This window comes from Micropterus salmoides, unplaced genomic scaffold (assembly GCF_014851395.1).
Source record: "Micropterus salmoides isolate LMB-PRFRI ecotype aquatic unplaced genomic scaffold, ASM1485139v1 Ms_hic_scaffold_16, whole genome shotgun sequence".
Taxonomy (NCBI): Eukaryota; Metazoa; Chordata; class Actinopteri; order Centrarchiformes; family Centrarchidae; genus Micropterus; species Micropterus salmoides.
The window spans coordinates 21045669-21066695 of NW_024040707.1; the positions used below are offsets into that span (position 1 = coordinate 21045669).

The window sequence follows — 21027 nt, forward strand, 5'->3', positions numbered from 1 at the left end:
AAGAAACCTTCTGCATAAAATCTGCTCCAGTCTGGCTGCTTAACACCTGCACTTCTAACATGACCCAAAGACCTGGAACATCCAGCCCATAGTTTTCCAAGGAAGGTTAAAGTCAACCACCGCAGCTACCAACAGTGACCTTATCACTGCAACAGAATCAGTCATGAGGAAAAACAACAACAAAAGCAGAACAGCTCAGGCTGAAAGTATTGGCAGCCCTTTCCAACCTCACCATCCAGAAAAGAAAGGCTGTGACATCACTGAGCAAGGATCAAAAAATCACTATCCTACCTGCTGATAAAGGAAGATACACAGTAGTCCTAAACTCAGTGGACTACCATGCCAGGGTCAACACACTACTCCGTGACACTAATACATATGAAAGTCTGAGGTGAGAGCCCACCAGTGGATACAAAAAAAAAAGACCAGAGAATGTCTATAACAGCTACAGAAAGAAAAACTCATCACCAGTGAACAAAACCACCACTTGTATCCAGGAGAACCCATCCCATGCACAACCATGATTTGACCTCCATGTTTACATGTATCCCCACCATGGTAGCAGTAGAAACCATAAGAACTACAAGACAACACCTTGAACAGAACCAACCTCCGCCCAAACCAGATTTGTTAACTGCTGGACTACAATCTGAAAACCACCTATTTCCAGTACAACAGAGTACTCTACAGAGAGAAGCATGACTGTGCCAGGGGCACACCAGGATCCCCTAATTTTGGCCAACATCTACATGAAAGAAACAGAAAGCAGAGCCCTGAACTCCTTCAAAGGAACAGCACCAAGTCATTGATACAGATATGTGGATGATACATGGGTCAAAATTAAAACCCAGGAGGTGCAAGCCTTCACAGAACACATCAACTATGTAGAAAGTAAGATCGCGTTCACATGAGTGGATGTCATCAACAGCAGTTTTGCCTTCTTGCGCTGTGTTGTACAAATTAAAGAGGATAGGAGCCAGCAAATTGGAGTAAACAGGAAACCTACACACAGACCAATATTTACACTTTGATTCGCACCACTTTCTGAAGCATGAGTTAGGTGCAATCAGAATCCAGCAACACTGAGGCAACAACATACCAATAAGTGCCCAAGCCAAAGAGAATTAGATCCAGGAAAAACACCAACAATACAGGTGATGAGTAAAAGAAAGTAAATGCAACTACATTATGATTCCATACATGTCTGGAGTATCAGAGAAAAGTCAAACATAAGAAAAGCAATCAAGTGTATCCTGTCCAATTCAGTGAGGAATGCACCGACCTACATATTGGGGAAAATTAACAACCACTACACAAACACATGGCTCATCATTGAAGGGCCAATTACTGAGGCCAATACTCCGCAGTGTTTTACATTTGAAGAATAAGGGACACCTTGTTAGTACATGACAACAATGTATATATTCTGGACAGGAAGGTCACATGGTTCGAAAGAGGAGTGACAGAAGCCATTTCTACCATAATGGAGAGTCCATTGCTAAACAGAGAAGGAGAGCTAAGACACCACTTATCCCTCACTTGCAATGCTGTCCTTTCTTCTCTTCCCAGGAGAGTGAACAAACACTCACATTTGGCCTCATGTGACAATGCCAATGATGGACGTTCACACGACCATATGACTGTCGTTACAACAGCCAGGATCACTAGCAAACCAAGCTGTATCCATCACCATGATAACAACCCCACAGAGGTTAAAGGGCTGGGATTCCCTACCAGTCAGTCAGAACGGAAGAAGTCCGTTGGATGAGAGATGAAACATCTTCAGGTATCTTCAACCAAGTCCAGCTGCCCTTTTAACTTTCCTTGGATAACTGTAATGAACGCTGAGTTCAACAAATTCTGAAAGCCATCATGGCTCCATCACACCAAGCCAAGGGGTGGGCGTAAAGATGTTATCGCCTAGCCCCTGCTGAACGGAGAGAGACAGAGACAGCCAAATCGCCATGTGGGATTGCTTGGGAGCTCCACATGAGAGAATGAAACATATCAGCTGGCCAAGCTGCAATGAGGGACCGCATGGGAGAATGCCCAGGAGTAGCCCACACAAGAGAATAAACTTTTGTCTCCCATAGCCATCTGAACCACCACGTGAAACTTTTCCTGTGACATTGGGTTGAAACTATAGATTACTACAAGTAATTTAGCGTTTGGTCAGGAGTAGGATTTCCCTTTGTAAAGTATTTCACTTGTGCCTCCCAATAACCTCTCAGCTGCTGAACGGTGCATTAAAGTGATTTCATTTGTCAATATTAAAGTTTTATCCACTTATGATTTCCTGTGTTTAAATACGTTAATACAGTTTCCCAAGATAATCATTCACTGCATCATGAGGTATAAAATGGCCCTCACTTCATGCATTCATTGTTTTCTGTTGTATTCATGGCTTCATTGAAGCACTTATTAATTGTTCATCGTTGTATTCATTCATAGTTTCATTTATCCATTCATTTGTGTGCCTAGTAGTTATTAGTTGTGTGTGTAGTTAATAGTTCAGTACGCCTTTCATTTATAAAGAACCTGACCATGTGTTTGTACATACACACAAGTCAAGAATTAGTAGCAACCTCCAGAACCGAGACTGAATAAATAAAATGGTGTCATTTTCCCTTGTCTAAGGGCGGTGCCCCAAGTTAAATTTAATGCAAGCTAAATTCTGTTATTTAGTATAAATACCGATTATTTCTGGTAGCCGAAGTTGAGTGTCATCCCTCTTCTTAAATTTTGTATCAATTATGAATGATCATAATGATCATCAATATCAAAATAAAATGAAGGGGTATTTCTCATTATTAATCAATGAATTATAGTGAGACATGATGTATCAATGAAACAATTTGGTAATAATAAATGGACAGACAACTATCAATGCTCATTTCCTGTACATTTCCTGTTATCAAAGATTCAGATGATGGAGCTACATTAGAGAGCAGAGGAAATATTGTCATTCTAAAATCTTTGGCAGCACAGTGACCCAGAAGAGAGTGACTTCTCTCTCATACATGTGACCGTATTTATTTTGGCAAGGGACGCTTTTTAAGTAGCAATGACAGGCAGCGTGACTGGAGCATGGTACGATAACTGTTTGTTCAAAGCTGCTGCCACGCAGTGTAACTTTATTATAACGCCTATTTCCCACGTGAATATTTCTGACACTGAAAATGTCAGAGCAGAAATTGATTCTGTACACAAAAGTCTGGATATGTCACATTCTGAAAGCATAAATGTTAATAGTTTATGATTGCTTCTGTTGCTGTGGTGTAACTAGTTACTTATATAGTTACTTATTTTGAGTGTGTAGGTCAAAGTTGGTACAGTCTACGGTAGGCTGTAGCCAGGCCTATCATTCATGGCATTGACTCCGTGGAGGGGCTGAGGTTGGGAATCACTGGACAAAACCACCATTAAATAAAGCAGTTTAAACTAGCTACAACTGACCAGCTACAACACTGAAATGTATCAGTATTAAAAAAAACAATGGCATTTATAATATAACAGCCAAAGAGGCCATTTTACTGCAGTGTGATTACTTTTGAAGTTCAATTTGCTGACAATACTTACCTTTACTTGAGTAGGATGTTGTATGCATTACTTTTACTTGTAATTGAGTATTTTTTACATTATTTTATTGCTTCTTTTACTCAAGTAAAGGTTCTGAGTACTTCTTCCATCACTGTTATTGTCGATTGTATTGAGGTGGCGGCAGAGATGGATATGTCACATCCCGGGAGCAAATAAAACCAAATCTACCTGCGTGGCTAGATACCATGCAGAGAAAACATGTTTCTTTGTAATTTAGGCGACCACAGCTTGTATCTTGGGTGTGTTGATATACCGCATGTGCTTAGTATGGTGTTGCACATTGATTGAATGTGAGTTACTTGTGTCCTTTATGGGTCATAGGTATGAGGGTAATGACTGGCCAGCTGCTAGATTGGAAAATCGACATGTGACCACTGTTTTAGGTCTGAAGTTGTGATCAAGCAAAGCCATTCTTTGCCCTCCATGAATGGTTTTCTATCCAGATTCATGCTTTGTTGCCCAACATTTGAAGCTATTCGATCCAAACAATGAGACATCCATGACAGCTGCCGTGAGCAGGAAGTGTAAATAATGCACAATCTGAGTCACAGACAAGTTTCTCTCCAGTCAATACCAGGCCAGTCCATTTTCTTGGCCTTGATATTGCTTCTACTTGATAAACAGCCTTATTTCCACTTAGTCCTCAGCCATTTGGAAGAGGAGTGCTTATTTATGCCATTTACATAGAAGATCTTCAACATGCCTTCAAAGATGAAAATATGGATCCAACCATTTCAAATCCTGACACTAAAATCATCCCTGACCTCATATGACATTTTACTGATTTGCGTAGTGTCAATTTGATGGGCTATTTGGTGCACTGAACAAAGCCAGAAACAACCCTCCTCTCACTCTGCACACAATACAAACCCCACCAAACCCCAAAACATATAACAAAAGTTATTGTATTTTGTTCTACCCGAAGTAGCTCTTGACAATTGTGTCTCTCTGGAGCTATACATACTGCATGAGTGAGCACAGACAGGCATCTAAACATTCCACTGTCAAGTACATTGCAACAATATTGAAAATTGGTCATTATAAAGAGAGCGAGAGGGGGGAAAAAACACATTCTAAAAAAAACGATATTCCTGTAATTTCACAGTTTTGTCAAGTTCTCTACTTCCAGAAACATCCCTGAATGCAATATAAAAGAAAAGCAAGCCTCATCTATTTGATGTAATCAAGCAACTGCTGCTAAAAATAAGCAGGACATAAAAACTGTATACCCCCTGATGACATCCAGAATGATGTTCATGAGGATATGGGCATTTTGATCACATTGCAATCAACAGCTAAAACGAAACCCATTTGTGTTTAAACGCTTAAGTGAACATTATACAACCTGACAGTTTTCTTTATATTCTCAATAAAGCATATCCATGTGATGTTTTCAAAAATATCTTTTTCCTTCATTTTTTATGCGACACAGCTTTATTTGGTAATCATTGCATAGTGCATACATCTCTTAAGCGTGGGTTGCTTCGTGGCGACATCCATCACCCACTTTATAGCTATTACGCGTCAGTGTCCTTGAGCAAGACACTGAACCCCAAGTTTCTCCCAATGTGCGAGTGAGTGTGTGTGTGAATGGGTAAATGACAGACAAATTGAAAAGCACTTCGTCTGTTAAGGTAGAAAAGCGCTATATATTTACAGGCCATTTTCCATTTATACTTATGTCTAGATTTTTAATTTCCCTTTTTTTATAAAACAGAAACCAAAAAACAATCCTGGCTGTAAGCCCTGTTTTAATTAGTGACTGCAGAACAGAGAGGAGGTTTTCTTACCTTTCACAATCAATACAGCCACGGCTGACAGGCTCTCCACGTCCGTGTCCACCACACAGATATATTTACCAGCATGGTAAAGCTGAATATTCCTGATCATCAGATCTCCTGCTGTTCTCTACCAAGGAGGAAAGAAAGCTTTATGTAGCATGAAAGATAACAGACCTTGTGACAGCTTATTAAAGAATGTAGTGAAGCATATATAAGTGTGCAGTAAATAGCGGTGCCAAAAACATTTGCAGATCCTGCAGTTATTTAGCCAGGGCTTTGCAGAAGAAAATCGTGCCTATTTTAAAGAGTATTTTAGACCAAAAACATTTTACACAGATCTCTTGACAGGTCTTGCAGTCAGAGCTGTGAAGGCAAACGTAATGAAACTTTTCTGACTGAAAGAAATTTGTGTGTCTGGCAAGGCCTTGGCTATTTCACTTGTTTTTTAGAAGTCGTCACCATGACCTTTAAGACATGTTGCGAGAAATACACAAATACACTTTTTTTACAAGTTTTTGCTTGATTGGAGAGAGGGGAAAAAAGACCCTCTAGATTCTCATCTGAGAAGACACCCTTAAGCAGCAAATGGTAAATTAGTGGTGAAATCATTCTCTTGGTATTGGCAGGGAAATGTGGCTGTAGAGCCAACATGGTTTAATTATGGAAATTAAATTCCTTGAAGCAGCAAAGTTAAGTTGATAATCTCTTTGGACTGGGGACATTCTAGCATTTCTGGGGAAGGAGTCTCTTTTCAGATAAGAACCTTGTCTGTCAAACACACACAGGAAGAATGGTTAATCTGGAAGGGTGTGAGGGTGTTCTGAAAGTGTTTTGTCATTTGCAGCTCTGCCATGCTTTCATTCCTTTAAAAGACACCTCTAATGATGTGTATTCCCTTTCTGTTATAAGGAGCTCTTCAGTAGGCTATGTCAAAGTAGAATTTTAAAAGAATTCAAGACCAGCCAAAGTATTAAAAATAGATTACTTCAGAAGGCTGAGCCTGGGTAGGAGAAGTGTAGTCAAAAAGATGACAACCTGTTACAATGGCTGAGCAACTAACGCATTACCTACACGATGATTTTTATGTAGGAGTGTATTTTGATATAGCTACCGCCATGTTTCCATTCACAAAAGTACAACTGAAAGCTTAGAGGATCTGAACGATCGAATGGTGCTTCCTTAGAAATATCTCCACACAGCTTATTATGCTTCCAAGGAGACTTTTAGATTTGTGAAAAGGATGGTGTCACACCCATTGCAGCAAAACTTGCCACATTAAATCTCTCCAAGAAATACCGTGATGTCAAACCACAAGCTGTCTCTTCTAACTAATGGCAGGGATGAAGTGAAGCAAGATGGGAAGGGAAGGGGTGCCAACTACCCATTCGCACGTTCTGAAGAAGTATGAATGCGGGTCACTCACCCCGCCCACTAGCTCAAAGTGACCGTCTCCCTTGGCGATGAGCTGTCCGTTGAAGGCCCAGGAGAAAGAAACGTCAAGGACGGGGTCACTGGCGACCTGACAGGGTAACACGATGCTCTCGCCCACAATGATCTCCATGTCCACTGGCCCCTGGGTGATTCTGGTTGGATCTGCACCAGAAAAAAAAGTTGTGGGAGGAAGTCATTTCTGACGGGGCAGCTGCCAATCTCACAGGGATCATGACACATTTCATTGCAACGACATGAGCAGTGCTTTGTTGATTTTCTGAAATAGACGCTGCTGCTGGAACACTAGCACATGCTCTGTAATACATTAAGTCACAGGCAGAGCGGTATTATCTATATAAAGGAAGGTCTCATGAAAGTCTTAGTCGAATAATGTGATAACACGAAGCTTGCCACTACTAAAATGGCCTAATACTCGAGGCTGACACAGCTAGAATAATCTTCTGAAATCCTGATAGTAATTACAATACACTGTGGATCAGATAAAACTTGAGGGGCACTGCTTCAAAGTCTACAATAGCATTCATTTGGTTAAGTCTGCTGTGCTCCAAAAGTCAAGATAATGAATCTGCTAGAATCAAATAAAGGAGCTTCAACACAAAGGAAGAGGATTTGCACTCTTACATCCTACCTCATAGACCGTAAAGGGATAAAAAAAAAAACACATGTAAAAAGTATCCCCTCAGTTCTGAAGCTAGTAATAATCAGTGTCTGGGTCATGGATCTGTATCACTGACTGCATTACAGCCTTAAAAAAAACACTCCAGTCATTTAAAAAATAACTGGCCTTGACAGTCACAGCAGCAAACAATGGCATTCAGCACATTAATAAAACCAATAAGAGAACACGCAACTATCACTCCTCTGGAAACACGCTCAACAATAACAGCATCTGTAACACCTCCTCACTAATGCATTCATTGCTTCCACTCAGGGCACTTTCATTTGTTGCAGTAAATTGGTTGTTTCAACTGCTTTGAAGAAAACAATGATCGAGTATTTTCTCAAACACTTTCCAAGTGCATTACTGCAGCTGCTGCAAAACGTAGCCAAAAATAACAGCTCAATAAAATTAAAGACAGGAGGTTGTTTAAGTTGCCGTTGAGTTTTGGTAACAGTTACACACCATCAAATAAATACATGCACAAAAATCACTTATGAAAATGTATCTAAAACACATTTAGGGATGTTAATTAATTATGCAAGGACTTTATGTATAGCTTTTCAAGGAGACTTACCAAAGTTTTGACATGCCCCTCAGAGCAAAACCTAAGTTTGTTTATGTTTTCTACCCACCAGTTATTGACTCAAGTCCTCGCAGTACAGTAGCTCTCTCTTGTGTTAATCCATACTGAGCAATAAATTCTGCTTACTAAGTGGGATGCACAATCATTCTGCTATTTCACTGCGGAGCTTACCGGTAACAAGGAGCCTTCCAGTTGTACTTGACATGCCAAATCTATTCCTAGCGAAGCACGTATAACTGCCTGCATCAGACTTGCTCACGTTAGCAAGCCTCAGCGTTCCATCTGGGGAAAGTGTGATCCTATAGGAGTGTACAAACAGAAACAGTAGTTTACAATCCAACTTCTAAGAACAAAGAATCGTTAGAATCATTAGATAAACTCTGATTGTGGATTTGCCCACACGTCAATGTTCTGCATGATCGTTGACACTGAACAGTCGAGCAGTTTTGGTATTTGCTGTGAATATTGATCAGTTAGACCAAACAAGGCTTGAAAAGAACACAGGTGGGATGAATAGTGCACCTGATCTGATATCTATACAGAAAAATGACTGAATTGGTTAGGTGCATGCATTACTATCACTTTGAACTATTAAGTTTTTGTTATGGCCTACCTTCATAAAAGTGGTTTTAGAACACATACATAAACTTTCAGTCCAGTCATTACCTGTCATTGGTGTGGATGGGAAGGTTTCCTTTCTTCCACAAAATACTGGCGATGGGATAGGCCTGGGGTTTACACTCCAAAGTCACTGTACTTCCTGCTTTGGCTTTGAGCAAAGCTCTGAGGACATTCCCTGTGAAGTCTGGAGGAGAAGCTGATGGGAAACAGTAAACTTTAGCACAAGACTGCAGCAGATCTCACAGGGCATTTGAAGCATGCTTCAGTTTGATCTGTGAAAATCTAATTGTAAAGTAATGGAGATGTATTAAACACTTAAACACACAAATAAATATAAAATTGAACCACTACTGATAATTTTTATTCCATTTACTATGTATAAAATGGATTTATGAATGAAGCATATCTGAACGGAAATATTCTCAAACATTTAAATGGTTTTACTGTAAAAGATCATGTTTATTGTTCAACTGGGAATTCAATATCTATTGCCTCATCCTCATATCAAAGTAAATCAAGAAATCAAGAAGGTGAATTCTTTTTTTTTTTAAATGCATTTGGCCCCACAAAACCATCCTCACTGACCCCATTCCCCGCTAATCCAGACAACCTTTAAGAATGACAGGAAGTTGACCTTTAAGATTCTTTGGCAACAATGATTTGAGGATTTAAGAGCGAGATAAATGCCATCCTACCTAAAACCATTAGTTCAGCAGCAAAATATATGACGCCGTGTTTATTCTCAGCCACACACTGGTACATGCCGGCGTCAGAGAGTGTCAGCACTGACACTGACAGGACTCCGTCCTCCACATGGATTCTGTCCTAGAAGAGGATGAAAGAAAGCAATTATTGTTTAAGACTTGAAGGTAGCTTTCGCTTTGCTCAGCACATTCTGGCAAAGCTCAGGGAGCATTGGATCGGGTTAGAAGCGCTGTCAGTGGGCATAGATCAAATCAGGATTATTTTGCAGGGAATGAAGAACACAAACCACTTTTTTGTTTTCTAAATCTGCTTCTTCTCACCATCATGTAAACCAGCTTGGCGTTTGGTCCTGCGGGTCTGAACTGCTTCTCAAAGGATGTTTTCAAGACTATTATCCTGTAGTGAAAACTGAGCTTGCAAGACCGGTGTCTATGTGGCTGAATCAATAGTAATTATATTATTTTCTGTATACTTTCCATTTTCATGCACCATCAAACATATCTGATGAATGATTTATCCAGAACAGATGATGTTTGAGGTGGTATATAACTCTACAGGCATCTGTCTGATCTTTTATTGTTCAATTTTGCCCATGAGGATTAAGCTCTCACATTCATTCTCAGTATCATTTTAATTACATATAAGTATAAACATTCACACAGCAGTATGCTTAACATAAGCCATATACTGCACATCTGAAACCGAAGCCATGAAAACTAGATAATGTTGCCCCTTTAATGATAAAAATGGTAATCATTCTTAAATCTTACAACAGTGAATATATTCTTAAAATCAAATTGACGAATTTAAAAATTAGTTTTTAATAATAAAATCAGGCTATATGTGTTAAACTTGCAGTTCTCCTCCTGAGCTTCATTAAATGCCATTAAGAAAAAAAAATGTCATTGTCACAAGTCAAGTCAAGTTTAAAGCCAGTGATCTCAAAATACACAAGACCACATGTATTTTTCTCCTGGTCTGGAGCAAGGTGTGCTGCTATATACAGTATATTTCACAGAAGATTAAACCCATTGTCCCTAAATCTGGAGGAGCTTAAACATGCACCATGAATAATGAAAAACAACCACTGATTCTCATTCAAATGAAATGGGGCAATCTCCCAGGGACTACACTGATCTACTCTCTAAGACTGTGTAATCTGCCAAGGTAGAGGAGAATAAGAGACAGTTACATCCATGTCTCATCACTGGCACACCTCAGCAAGATGTTTACGCTCTCCTCTCATCTCACTCAATGCTGTTGGAAAAACAGCCATGTGTTTGACACCAGGCTCTCTAAAATCAAAAGGATGAGCTGAAGCTGAAGATTAAGGCTTTAAAATGAAACATTGGTAGGTGGCAGAAGACAGGCAGTAATTTACCTCTGAGAGTAGCTGTTGGCCGTTCTTCAACCACGTGTAGGAGGGTTTGGGCTTCCCATTAGCCCGGCACTCCCAGTATAGTCTCTCCTCTATGGCCAGGGCCGTGTCCTTCACGGCCTGAATCCACTGAGGCTTGGCTGAGGGAACAGAAATATACTCCAGTGACATATCTGACGAGAACCACGAGGACAGATTTTTGAAGGAGCAGAATTATCTCATTAAATATGCTGCATCCAAAATAGTTCAAAGGATAGCATGCGTAGACTGACAGCTCAAGTAAGTGGAAATCATAACACTTAGGAGAGAAGAGTGAATGTAGGGTATCATTCAGTTTCATCACTTAAATGTGTCAGAAGCCTTTGGCAATTCAAGATTAGCACCAAACACTGAGCCACAAAGCAGGATGCTCTCAAGATGGGTGAAGTGCACCTGACATCATGGCTCACCCCGAGCTGTCACCTTAATTCTCTGTATAATAAACCATCACCCATCCAGCACACAATTCCCTGCATCCTGCCTCTTACATATTTACAGCTTTTCAGGAATTTTCATGGGTAGAGTGTTGTACTCATAATAAGCACAGCTCACTTCGCAGGCACTGTAAATGCCGTCAACTTCAATTTCAAGTGTCATTTTCCCTCTCTCACAAATTCACAGCTGAAGCAAGCCAAGAAGCCAAAAAGTAATCGCTGCGGTAAAATTAAAACCAACGGCCCTTATTATCCGTGAAGAAGGTAATGACTTTTTCCGGCTGTGTGTTTAACAATGAGCTGTTAAAATTGTAAATAACAATTAAGCAAATCTTGAAGTCACAGACAAACAGCAACTGCCTTAAATCTGGAACAGGATGGGTGGATTTTTATGTGTAATTCAACAATAGCGAAGATCTTACACAATTCTTAATAATTTTACAATTAGTAAGATTTTCTGTGTTGTCTCAGCAAGCCAAACAAAAGTCTTGGTACCATAGAAGGCCAGTCGACCAGTGGCTGTGTTCTTGCCCATCTTGTTCTCAGCCACACACTCGTATCCTCCTGTATCATCTTGCTGGAAGCTGGGGATCTCTAGCACGGCGTTTGAATACTTCATTTTGACTTTGCTGGGGAAGGGGACGCCGTTAGCCCTCTTCCACGTGATTTCTGGGACAGGGCTACAAGAGAGAGATAGAGGGGTATTAAACCTCAAGCTGAGATTCTGGTTCAAGTTCCTTTGAACTTTTAAAATTGTCGCTCAGGTTGCAGGTGTCTGTAATAATCCTGCAATAAAGTGTTTGATGGAGCTTAAAGCCTATTCGCTGTATTTTCTGCGGATGAATGGTTTAGAGTTAACCCTATCCAACAACAAAAAAAAAGCCATCTCACATGGATTTCAGACTAATCATGGCTTGATGCCACACTCTAAGGAATATAATTGCTACAGTAACTGTACTATATAGGAATCCAGAGGTTCCTCGTCTAGAATGCAAGGGAGCAAGATTGAAAACATGCTTCAAGGAATCCAGCTTACTTCCCAAGGGCGAAACACTCCAGCGTAACTGTTGATCCTTTTGCGGCGGGTACATTGTCAGGGAAATTAACTTCTATTTTCGGCTCGTATTCACCCATCACTCCTATGAAGAGCAAGCACAAGAACTTGCTCACTCTTCCATTATTCATGACTTACAAGCAATATGGCTTGCATTATGGACCAAACAATAGCACTGTAAAGCTAACAGAGGAGAAATAAAAGACACATGAGCAAACACTCTCTCATGGGTAAACTCAAAGCAGCACATCACTTAAGTGTGCAGACGCCGGAGTGCAATGAAATACCAGCAAGGAATAATTTAAATCTCCTCTTTGCGGAAAAGACAGAGTATATTTGAAACCTTGTTTTTTCAGCTAGTCCGGCTGTTTATCTATTATTTCTAAGCTTGAGTGGGCAGTCCCCAGCCTCTGGGGTTTTATTGCTTATATCAGTATTCGGGGAAGACAGTCGAGACAAGGATCAGAAAGTGATGCTATGGGATTTAAATTTATGCAGCTACATGTACAGTACACTGAGTGGAAACTAACTGGTTGAGCCACCAGAACACTCAATGTAATGGTCCAATGACGTATAGCTTATGTTTAATTCATTCCAAAGGCAATCTTTATTCACTCTTTCTATGAAAGCATAACAGAGAATAGAACAACAGGACCGGCCTGAGATTTCATGTGAAAGCGCAGGGAAAGCTTTTAAAGGCAATGCGAATTATAAGAAAGCTAAGTCAGCAAAGAAGAGATTTAGGGTGCTTTGTTTGCTGGCCTACATTGAGGAGCAACTATTTACATTAGCACTCAGAGACTCAACTACAGTGAGGCACGACAGGACAAAAAGCACTCATGCTAGTAGGGTGGCTAAAGCCACCTTGAAAGGAAAGGTACATGGCTGAAAGGCACACACATCACGGCCTTAAGCTGTGTGTCTTACCATCTGTCCTGAGGATCAGAGACGTAGGTGAGCTATGAACTTTGCCCTTTGTGATGCTGTTCATCACTACGCAAGTGTAGTTACCCACATCAGAGGGCTCCACCTTGGCAATGTAAAGGTTTCCTGTCTGCTGGGAGACAAAACGCCGATTGTCTTGTTGAACAAAGTACGGGTACTCATTGAAGACCCATGCATAAGTAAGGTCTGGAAGATAGACAAAAACACATAGGAGTCAGTCATGGACCACATATTGGCTAACGTGATATTAAAGCTGATTAAGAGCATTAAGTGTGATTATAAAAAGGCTAATCAATGGTGGCAAGATTATACTTTAATCTTGTTAAAACACCTAGAATTTAAATAACTGTAGTGGTGGAAGAAGATGAAAAGAGTATACCTCCTGACGAAGTGGGCGTTCCACAAAGTAACACCACTCCTTGTCCCTCTCGGACTGACACTGCACTTCTGGTGTGGACTTTGAAATGATCTAAGTCTGGTGGTGGGAATGAAAAAGAAAGATCACCGCAGGATCTCAGATATCAGAGTGGAACAGAGCTGAGTAAAAGCTTTCAACAAGATACTGACACAAGCCCACAGGGAAATTGTCATGAGAATTGCACTGCTGCAATGCCAGAGAGAGAGGAGAGACAGAGTGAGACAGAATCAGCTTGTACATATGAGACCAAAATATAGCACAAACATTTTTTAACCCAAGCCCTAAATAAGATATTTGATAGACATTTTAGGACATGGCAATTAGGCTGGTAGGATCAGGTTTTAACTCCAGCTGTGTTCACGTCTACATGAGCACAGCATGATGGGATATGCTGCAACCCAAACCGGGGACACAAAACAACAAGAATAAGTTAAAAAAATGTTTTAAAGTGAAGATGAAGACAGTCAGATGTGGATGGTTGCTTGGTCGAACATAAGCTTTGGTTGGTTAAAAAAGTAACTACTGCTTATTATAACATTATAATTACATTATATCATCACATCCAAATAATGATGAGATAAAACAAACTAAAACACATAATAAAACTTACACTCCTTAGGTGTTTATATTATTACATGTTGATAGTTAATGGGCCAGGGTCACAGAAAAAAAGTAATTTCACATTCTACCTCCAACTGCAACTTCGCTGCAATCAGTTTTCAATTGGGACTATTTTCATTTAAATGTTAAATTTGTAAAAGAAAATTTAAAAACTCAGCAACGTGCGTAGAAGTAAAGTGTAAGCACAACATTGTTTCGTTATTTTTAAATGTCATTATTGAATTTTCTGTGCACCACAAATGACAGCTGTGCACGTCTTATAAAACCAAAAATATCTGCATGGCGAGATACCACAAAGAGAAGGTGTGAAAAGGTGTTATGCTGTGATCATGAATAGGAACCTTAATGAATAGTACATATAAAGCAAGTATTCACTTCTTTATTCACCTGCGATGTTTGTTAGTTTCATCACCAAAAGATATGTTATGTGGAATTAGTCACAGTTTAATTACAGTAATGTATTGTGGCGATGCAGCTGAAATATAAAGCCATTTTTGCACAGTTTCCTTTACTCATTTTCATTACTCTTTTTTTTTTACATTATGTTCCAGTCAAAGTAAACTTTGGTTTCTTCAGGCGTCAGTCCTTAAGATATTCCTCATATACTACTTAAGCAATTTGGCTGACTACTTTATCCCAGAATACATCAAACATAACACCAATGACTGACTTTGATCGAGCTAAGCAATGAAAAATGAAGTAGTCGTTCTTCCATCACACGTACCACCGCAAGTAAAAAAAGATCATATTGTCCCATGTTGTAGAACTTCAACATTTAATACTGCTTCACGCTAACGTTGCAGCACTTTTATAAATATTGCAGTTATCGGCCACCCAGTTGGGTGTGCGTCGGCATTATTTGTTAAGTGCAGTTACACTTCAATGCCACGTCTAAAAACACTGACTGTGACTTACAGGCAAACTGCAGACTTGCTCTCCTGCTGAGGATAGCTCCTACAGTGTTGTACGCCATACACTGGTACATCCCTACGTCTTGGTAGCGGTCCAGACTGCTTATAATGAGGTTGCCCCCAGACAGACGCCGCCGGCGATCCAGGCCCAGATTTATGAGAGTCCCATTCAGTGACCATCTGTGAGGGCAAAGACACCATCAGTCCCTGGCAAAACGCACTGTTCTTTCTACCAACCAAGGTGGTCTGACAGGAGGTGAGGAGAGAATACAACCCACTGTAGTAACTCACATAAGAATAATACACTGTATATCTGTGCTGGTGTCAAGCAATTCACAGGCTTACAAGTTGAAGCATGAACAGAATGTGATTTTTGCCATTAATTCTTTTCCCGCTGTGCTTCAACTTTCCTGACAAACAAACAATGTTTCAAACAAAAAGGTTTTATAAAGTCATAAAGAGGAACTTGGAAAAGATAAATGTGTGCACGTCTGTCAAAAGTAAACATACTGATAAGCACTTGAATGGCCTCTGTAGTCTTAGCCGAGTTTTCTTTAATCCTAAATTCTTGTCAGCAGACATTTATATAAATTGCAAATTAGTGATAATTTCATGCTGCTACCTTAACATATTCTGCATACGTTTCATGATTTTTGTCCCTGTAATCTAATAATTCTGTAATCCATAATACTGCAATAACCATGCATCTAAGTCATTTGTTTAACTTACATTATTGGTTATGTGTTTTATGCAAATGTATTATTTATACTGCACTTTTCTTTTATTCTGTTTTTTTTCTATTCTGTTTTTGCTTTCTTTTGCTCTATCGCCATTTGCTGCCGCAGAGTTCCTATTTTCCCCCGCAGGAGTCATTAAAGTTTAATCTTAAAGAGTATCATACACAAAGCTGCCCTCTGCTATTTAAGGGAAGCAGAAGATAAAGGTTTTAGAAGCCATCCTAGATATTACCATCAGTCTTAACCATAATCACCTCTTTGCTGTCACATTATATTTACATAATGTGACATTATTCCACCTTTGACTTCTCATTAGGACAAACCATTAGCACTTGGCAAGCGATAACAGTGGGTTGATGTAACAAACGATGGCTTTTACACTCCTTTTCACCTTCCATTACATCTTTCCCACACTTAGCAGGCGTGGGAATTAAAAAAAAATACTAATACTTTTCGATTTTCAAAAAACATGAGGTTAATTCATTGATTTAAAGAAGTCCCATTATTCAGGATGAAAAGACTTTTCTTTCTCTGCCTCCACAACACTCACAATCTCTTTTTAAATGCAGTTCAAAAATGGAGCATTTATGGGTTCAAGGACAGAACACTTTTCAAGAATGTTCCATCATTTTTCTCAAAGGGTAGAAAATATTTTTTTTCTCCCTTCAGTCACATTTTCCTATTCTGCTTTCCTTAAGAGGAAATGAAAGATGTGGAGGCCATAATGGGCAACTTTGCAAAAGCTTTCAAGTCCAGCCTTCAAAATAATTTCTTAAAGAATTTATCCAAACAGCTGAATGTTGATGAGGGCTTCCTGCAAACGCTTGATGGCTGTGTTTCTGTTTGCATTGTGATTAGCCCTACTACTTCTTAAGGCAACACATTTTGAGAGACTGTTTGTACAATGTATAACTAAAGTGTTGGGTCGGCTAGTGTTACATGCCTGTGTGTTTAGGTGTTTGTGTCCACTTTCACGCATTCAGCTGTTTATCTACCATTTTCACCTCTTTTTGACCTGCTCTGAAGTGCCTCTGCTGTTCAGTGGTGCCATGAACATTGGGCAGGTGATTGAATAGCAACTCCGAAACTGAGTTACTCTGCTTGAGACTCATTTTGTGAACACATGTCGTCTGGCCATCTGACCAGAGAGAAACTCGAGTATTCCAGAGGATCCTACAGACCGGAGCCACATGCTTCAAACTTCAGGTCAAGTAGAGGTTGGGCAAGTCACCCTCTGTTTAGATTTGGAAAAAAAATCACTTTTACGACCTGCTGTGGAAAAGATGTGGTTTTCTCCCATGAGTTATTATGCTGCTTCAGTGTGCATACTATGAAATTCTCCTCTCTTTCTGAGTGACAGTACTGGCAGAGGAAAGAAGAAGGGAGAACAGAGAGGAAGGGGGAGGGAGCTCTGTGAGCCCATTTGCACTTCAAGAGAGGAGCCAAAGAGGTGCTGAGGGCATGCAGAGCCTAGCACAGCCAGCTTGAAAAGACACCACACTAAACATGCTCATCTCACCTTTAATCAGTACATGGAAATACCTGGTCTTAGGCGGGGAATGTGAAAAGCCTAAAATATTGAGCGTATGTACCCTACACCACTATCATTCACCTTGTCTGTGCTGGCTGTGCTGCAGTAATTCCACTGCTGAACGCCAAAGATGCTTGCAATCAATGCCTGTTAGTGCCAACTGGTGTCTAGCAACTGGAATGGGTCTGGTGGCGTTTTATAAAATGAGACTTACGATGCATTAAGATGCTACACGTGTGTTACTAAGATAATATCTGGTGAGACAAGAGGCAAATCGGCTTAAGTCAGTCCTAAGTTAGTCAATATGAATTAGTAAAGCCATAAGGACGCCACTGCTTAGTTTCTGTATGCATTTGAGTCTAATTTGAAGGAAATTTAAAGGATAGCAAGCACCTTCCTATAACATGTGATTAAGCTACAAGACTGACAGTAATTTGTAGAATATATCAGTATGTATAATATATTTATACCTAACATATTTTTAGTTTTTTAAAAGATTTGCACCCAAAGAATATCCAGATTTCTTTTAAAAGGTGAGCGGTGTAAATTGATTTTCGCACTTATTTTATGTTCCCGTACAACTAAAAGCTGTTTCCTCCACTGATCACCGTATTTTTCATGTAAACATGTAAATGTCATTATGACATTTACAGCTCCAGAAAATGCTTTCAGTGATTAAAGTGAAGAGGAGAATAGCGAGAAAGTGCAAGTGAGCTCCCGATTATTTTTATAATCCAGTTTTCAGAATGATTTGGGGGTTATTTATTTGTAAATCAGATTTCCCCTTGCTATAATTATCATAAACAAACATTTTAATCATAACAAGCCACATCGTTATCTAAATGCTTACACACACATTAAAATTAATCTGCATTTTCTTACCTGTACTGAGGAGGTGGTGTTCCCTTAGCATCACAGGTCAGAGTAGCTTCTTCTTCAATGGAGTCGACAGGAATAAACAGGTCACCTGGCTCCATTCGCCATCTTGGACCATGGTATGGTCCACTGTCCAGACAATCTGTCAGAGAAACAGTAACAGCCTGAGCATTAAGTCAGAAAAAAAGGTGCCATTCGAATGAATTAAAAACAATTGTATTTTCATATGATACAAAATGGATTTTTTTCTTATTTAATCATTCATTGGTAAGTCATTTTTCTATTTGTTGTGAATTTAGAGGAGCAATCATTGATCTCTGTTCCTGATGAACATAAACTCTATGATTGACATTATTAACTAATACATTTCTTTAGGTAACACAGGTGGTAGTCTTTGTTCTGTGTTACTTAAATGTCCCACCACGTGACAAGGATAAGAGTATAAAAGACCGTGAAACATGAGCAAATGTCTCTCCATCAGGTTACAATAACGGAGTAGTGAAGAGGAAGATTGAGAGTATTGTGTCTGTGTTGTGAATGAAAGTCAATATCGAGGAGTGTTCCTTTAAATCCGGGCCATCCTATCATCTCTGACACTGACATGATTTTCAGCTCTTCAGCTATCATCCCGCAACTGTAAATGTCTGAACATGAAAGAATCATTACTCATATAAAAAGGTGGTTTACCTGCCAGACAGTCGATGATTGATAACAGTAGAAGCTGTTTCCATGGCAACGTCATCTTTGGCAGCCAAGGGCAAATGAGCCTTTCATCCAATAAGCTTTGAAATGGCACTCGTGTTCTCCGAGAGATGGGAGCTTGACCTGTTGGAACAAGAATTTAGTTGTAAAACACTAAACTCAGCAAACCCCAAGATTTTTATCCCACTTAAAAAATTATGGTTTTATATCATCTATCAGAAAGAGACCTGGAAATTACAGTGTACAATTTAGTGGTGGATTATAACAAGGATAAAATTGGATATGGAGATTGGTGCAGGATGTGTCTCATTTCTTCCATCCACTCTAACATTCATAACATCAGAAGAGATCCAGGCAGTGTCACTTTGTGCCCTGTGGTTTGGCCAACTTGCACCCGGAGATGTCTGAGGGTGATACCAGAGGCATATGGGAAGATGCCCATGCCAATCTATTAGGGGAGTGACCAACGCCTAAGCTCATCCTTCACTTGGACGGATTCACTCTGGCTGCCTGAGGAGACTTGGACTGGGAATTGGGTGCCATCCAATCAATTAGATTCACCCACAGCAGCATGTGTCTCCCCACATGCTGGGGTGAATCAAGACAGCCTGATGAGGAAGCCATTCCACCCAGGTCCATAATCAAGGGCAAGTGTCTGTCTGCTGGTAGCATGTGTTGCAAATTGCAATGCACCCGCTTCTTGCAGGAGGAGACTGAGCGAGTAATGATGCAATTATGAAATGTCAAACATACACACAACGGAGAACAGGCAATAACACAGCAGTTAAGTGAGCAGTCTCACACACACACACACACACACATACGCGTGTATCTGCAGATCTCTGTACATTAGCGTGCACCTGCATGAAAACTTGTGCACGCATGTAAGCAGGTCTGCGCACACAGAAAAACACACAAAACACACATTTTTTTCAAGAGGTGTTCAAGATATAGTAAGGGCAGAATAATAACGCCTATCTGCTAAATGTCACACAGCCCACACACACACTTTCTCACCGTGTGCAACACATATAACACCTTCACACACACACACACACACACACACACTCACTTTCCATTTTCAAAACATAAGTCGTGATGTGCGGCTCATTTGTGGCCTAATCCCGGTGAGAGCCTGGTTCAGAGCGCTACTTATGGATGGTCTAATTGTTTGTCAGCTGCCTCGATGTCAAATCAGACACGTGGGGTCTCAGCCAGGATTTTCTTCCCTACCTTTCATGTTTGCTCAGTCCTTTTTCTTCCCCCAAAGTCTGCAAAATTGGATTGGTACGCTTCCTCTCAAGAAGAGTCCTGCATGCCATACCTCAGTGATAGGCCCATAGCATGCAAACTGCTGGCACCTCAGCACTGAGCATTGGTGTGTGGAAGGTACAGTGGGTATTACACTACTGTTGACTTTACATGTTTTGGTTTGCATTTGTAATGGGGTTTTGTCAGGGATGGCACCGTGTAACAGCAGATGCAATGTGTTCCTTTGTTTTTTTTTTGCAGATCTAATTAATAATTTACAAATGCAAAATACTGAGTTACAGAATTCTGTCAGTTACATTACATAGGAGCAGATCACTGTGATTCACATGTACATACTGTATAAGATTGTACACACACACGCACAAGCACTTAGACACCCGCCCCCCACACACACACACATTCTCAGCTTGCTCTCATGCATAATGGTGTTAAAGATATCGGTGATAAAAGGTGGTGAGAAAGATTTACAGGGTGAATCACTCTCAATCAAGGAGGGTACCTTCCTGTACCAACACACCACTGGGTTAACTGACACAAAAAAAATTATGTATAATCACGATATCTACCACCTCCATCACACTCCGCCTGCATCCAAGTAACACGCTGGTTGAACAAATAGCCCAGCTGGCAGAGTGGGAGTGTACTTACTTTGAAGGCCTGAGCTGCATTCATCACAGATATTCCAGCTGACATCGTGGCATACCAG

General features: G+C 40.1%; 1 protein-coding gene across 2 annotated transcripts in view; it reads right to left on the minus strand.

Annotated features, from left to right (window-relative positions):
- cntn3a.2 (contactin 3a, tandem duplicate 2) overlaps nucleotides 1-21027 on the minus strand; it is a 38404-nt gene that overhangs the window by 16155 nt on the left and 1222 nt on the right. For both annotated transcript variants that reach the window (XM_038723773.1, XM_038723772.1), the window contains exons 2-14: nucleotides 19035-19172; nucleotides 18354-18489; nucleotides 15208-15383; nucleotides 13633-13728; nucleotides 13236-13439; nucleotides 12291-12393; nucleotides 11750-11934; nucleotides 10785-10921; nucleotides 9394-9523; nucleotides 8744-8894; nucleotides 8249-8376; nucleotides 6805-6974; nucleotides 5391-5508 (exon numbers count right to left, since the gene is read on the minus strand). In XM_038723773.1, the coding sequence (XP_038579701.1) occupies nucleotides 5391-5508; nucleotides 6805-6974; nucleotides 8249-8376; nucleotides 8744-8894; nucleotides 9394-9523; nucleotides 10785-10921; nucleotides 11750-11934; nucleotides 12291-12393; nucleotides 13236-13439; nucleotides 13633-13728; nucleotides 15208-15383; nucleotides 18354-18489; nucleotides 19035-19089 (1789 nt within the window). In that variant the 5' untranslated portion in view covers nucleotides 19090-19172. The remainder of the gene's footprint in view (nucleotides 1-5390; nucleotides 5509-6804; nucleotides 6975-8248; nucleotides 8377-8743; nucleotides 8895-9393; nucleotides 9524-10784; nucleotides 10922-11749; nucleotides 11935-12290; nucleotides 12394-13235; nucleotides 13440-13632; nucleotides 13729-15207; nucleotides 15384-18353; nucleotides 18490-19034; nucleotides 19173-21027) is intronic.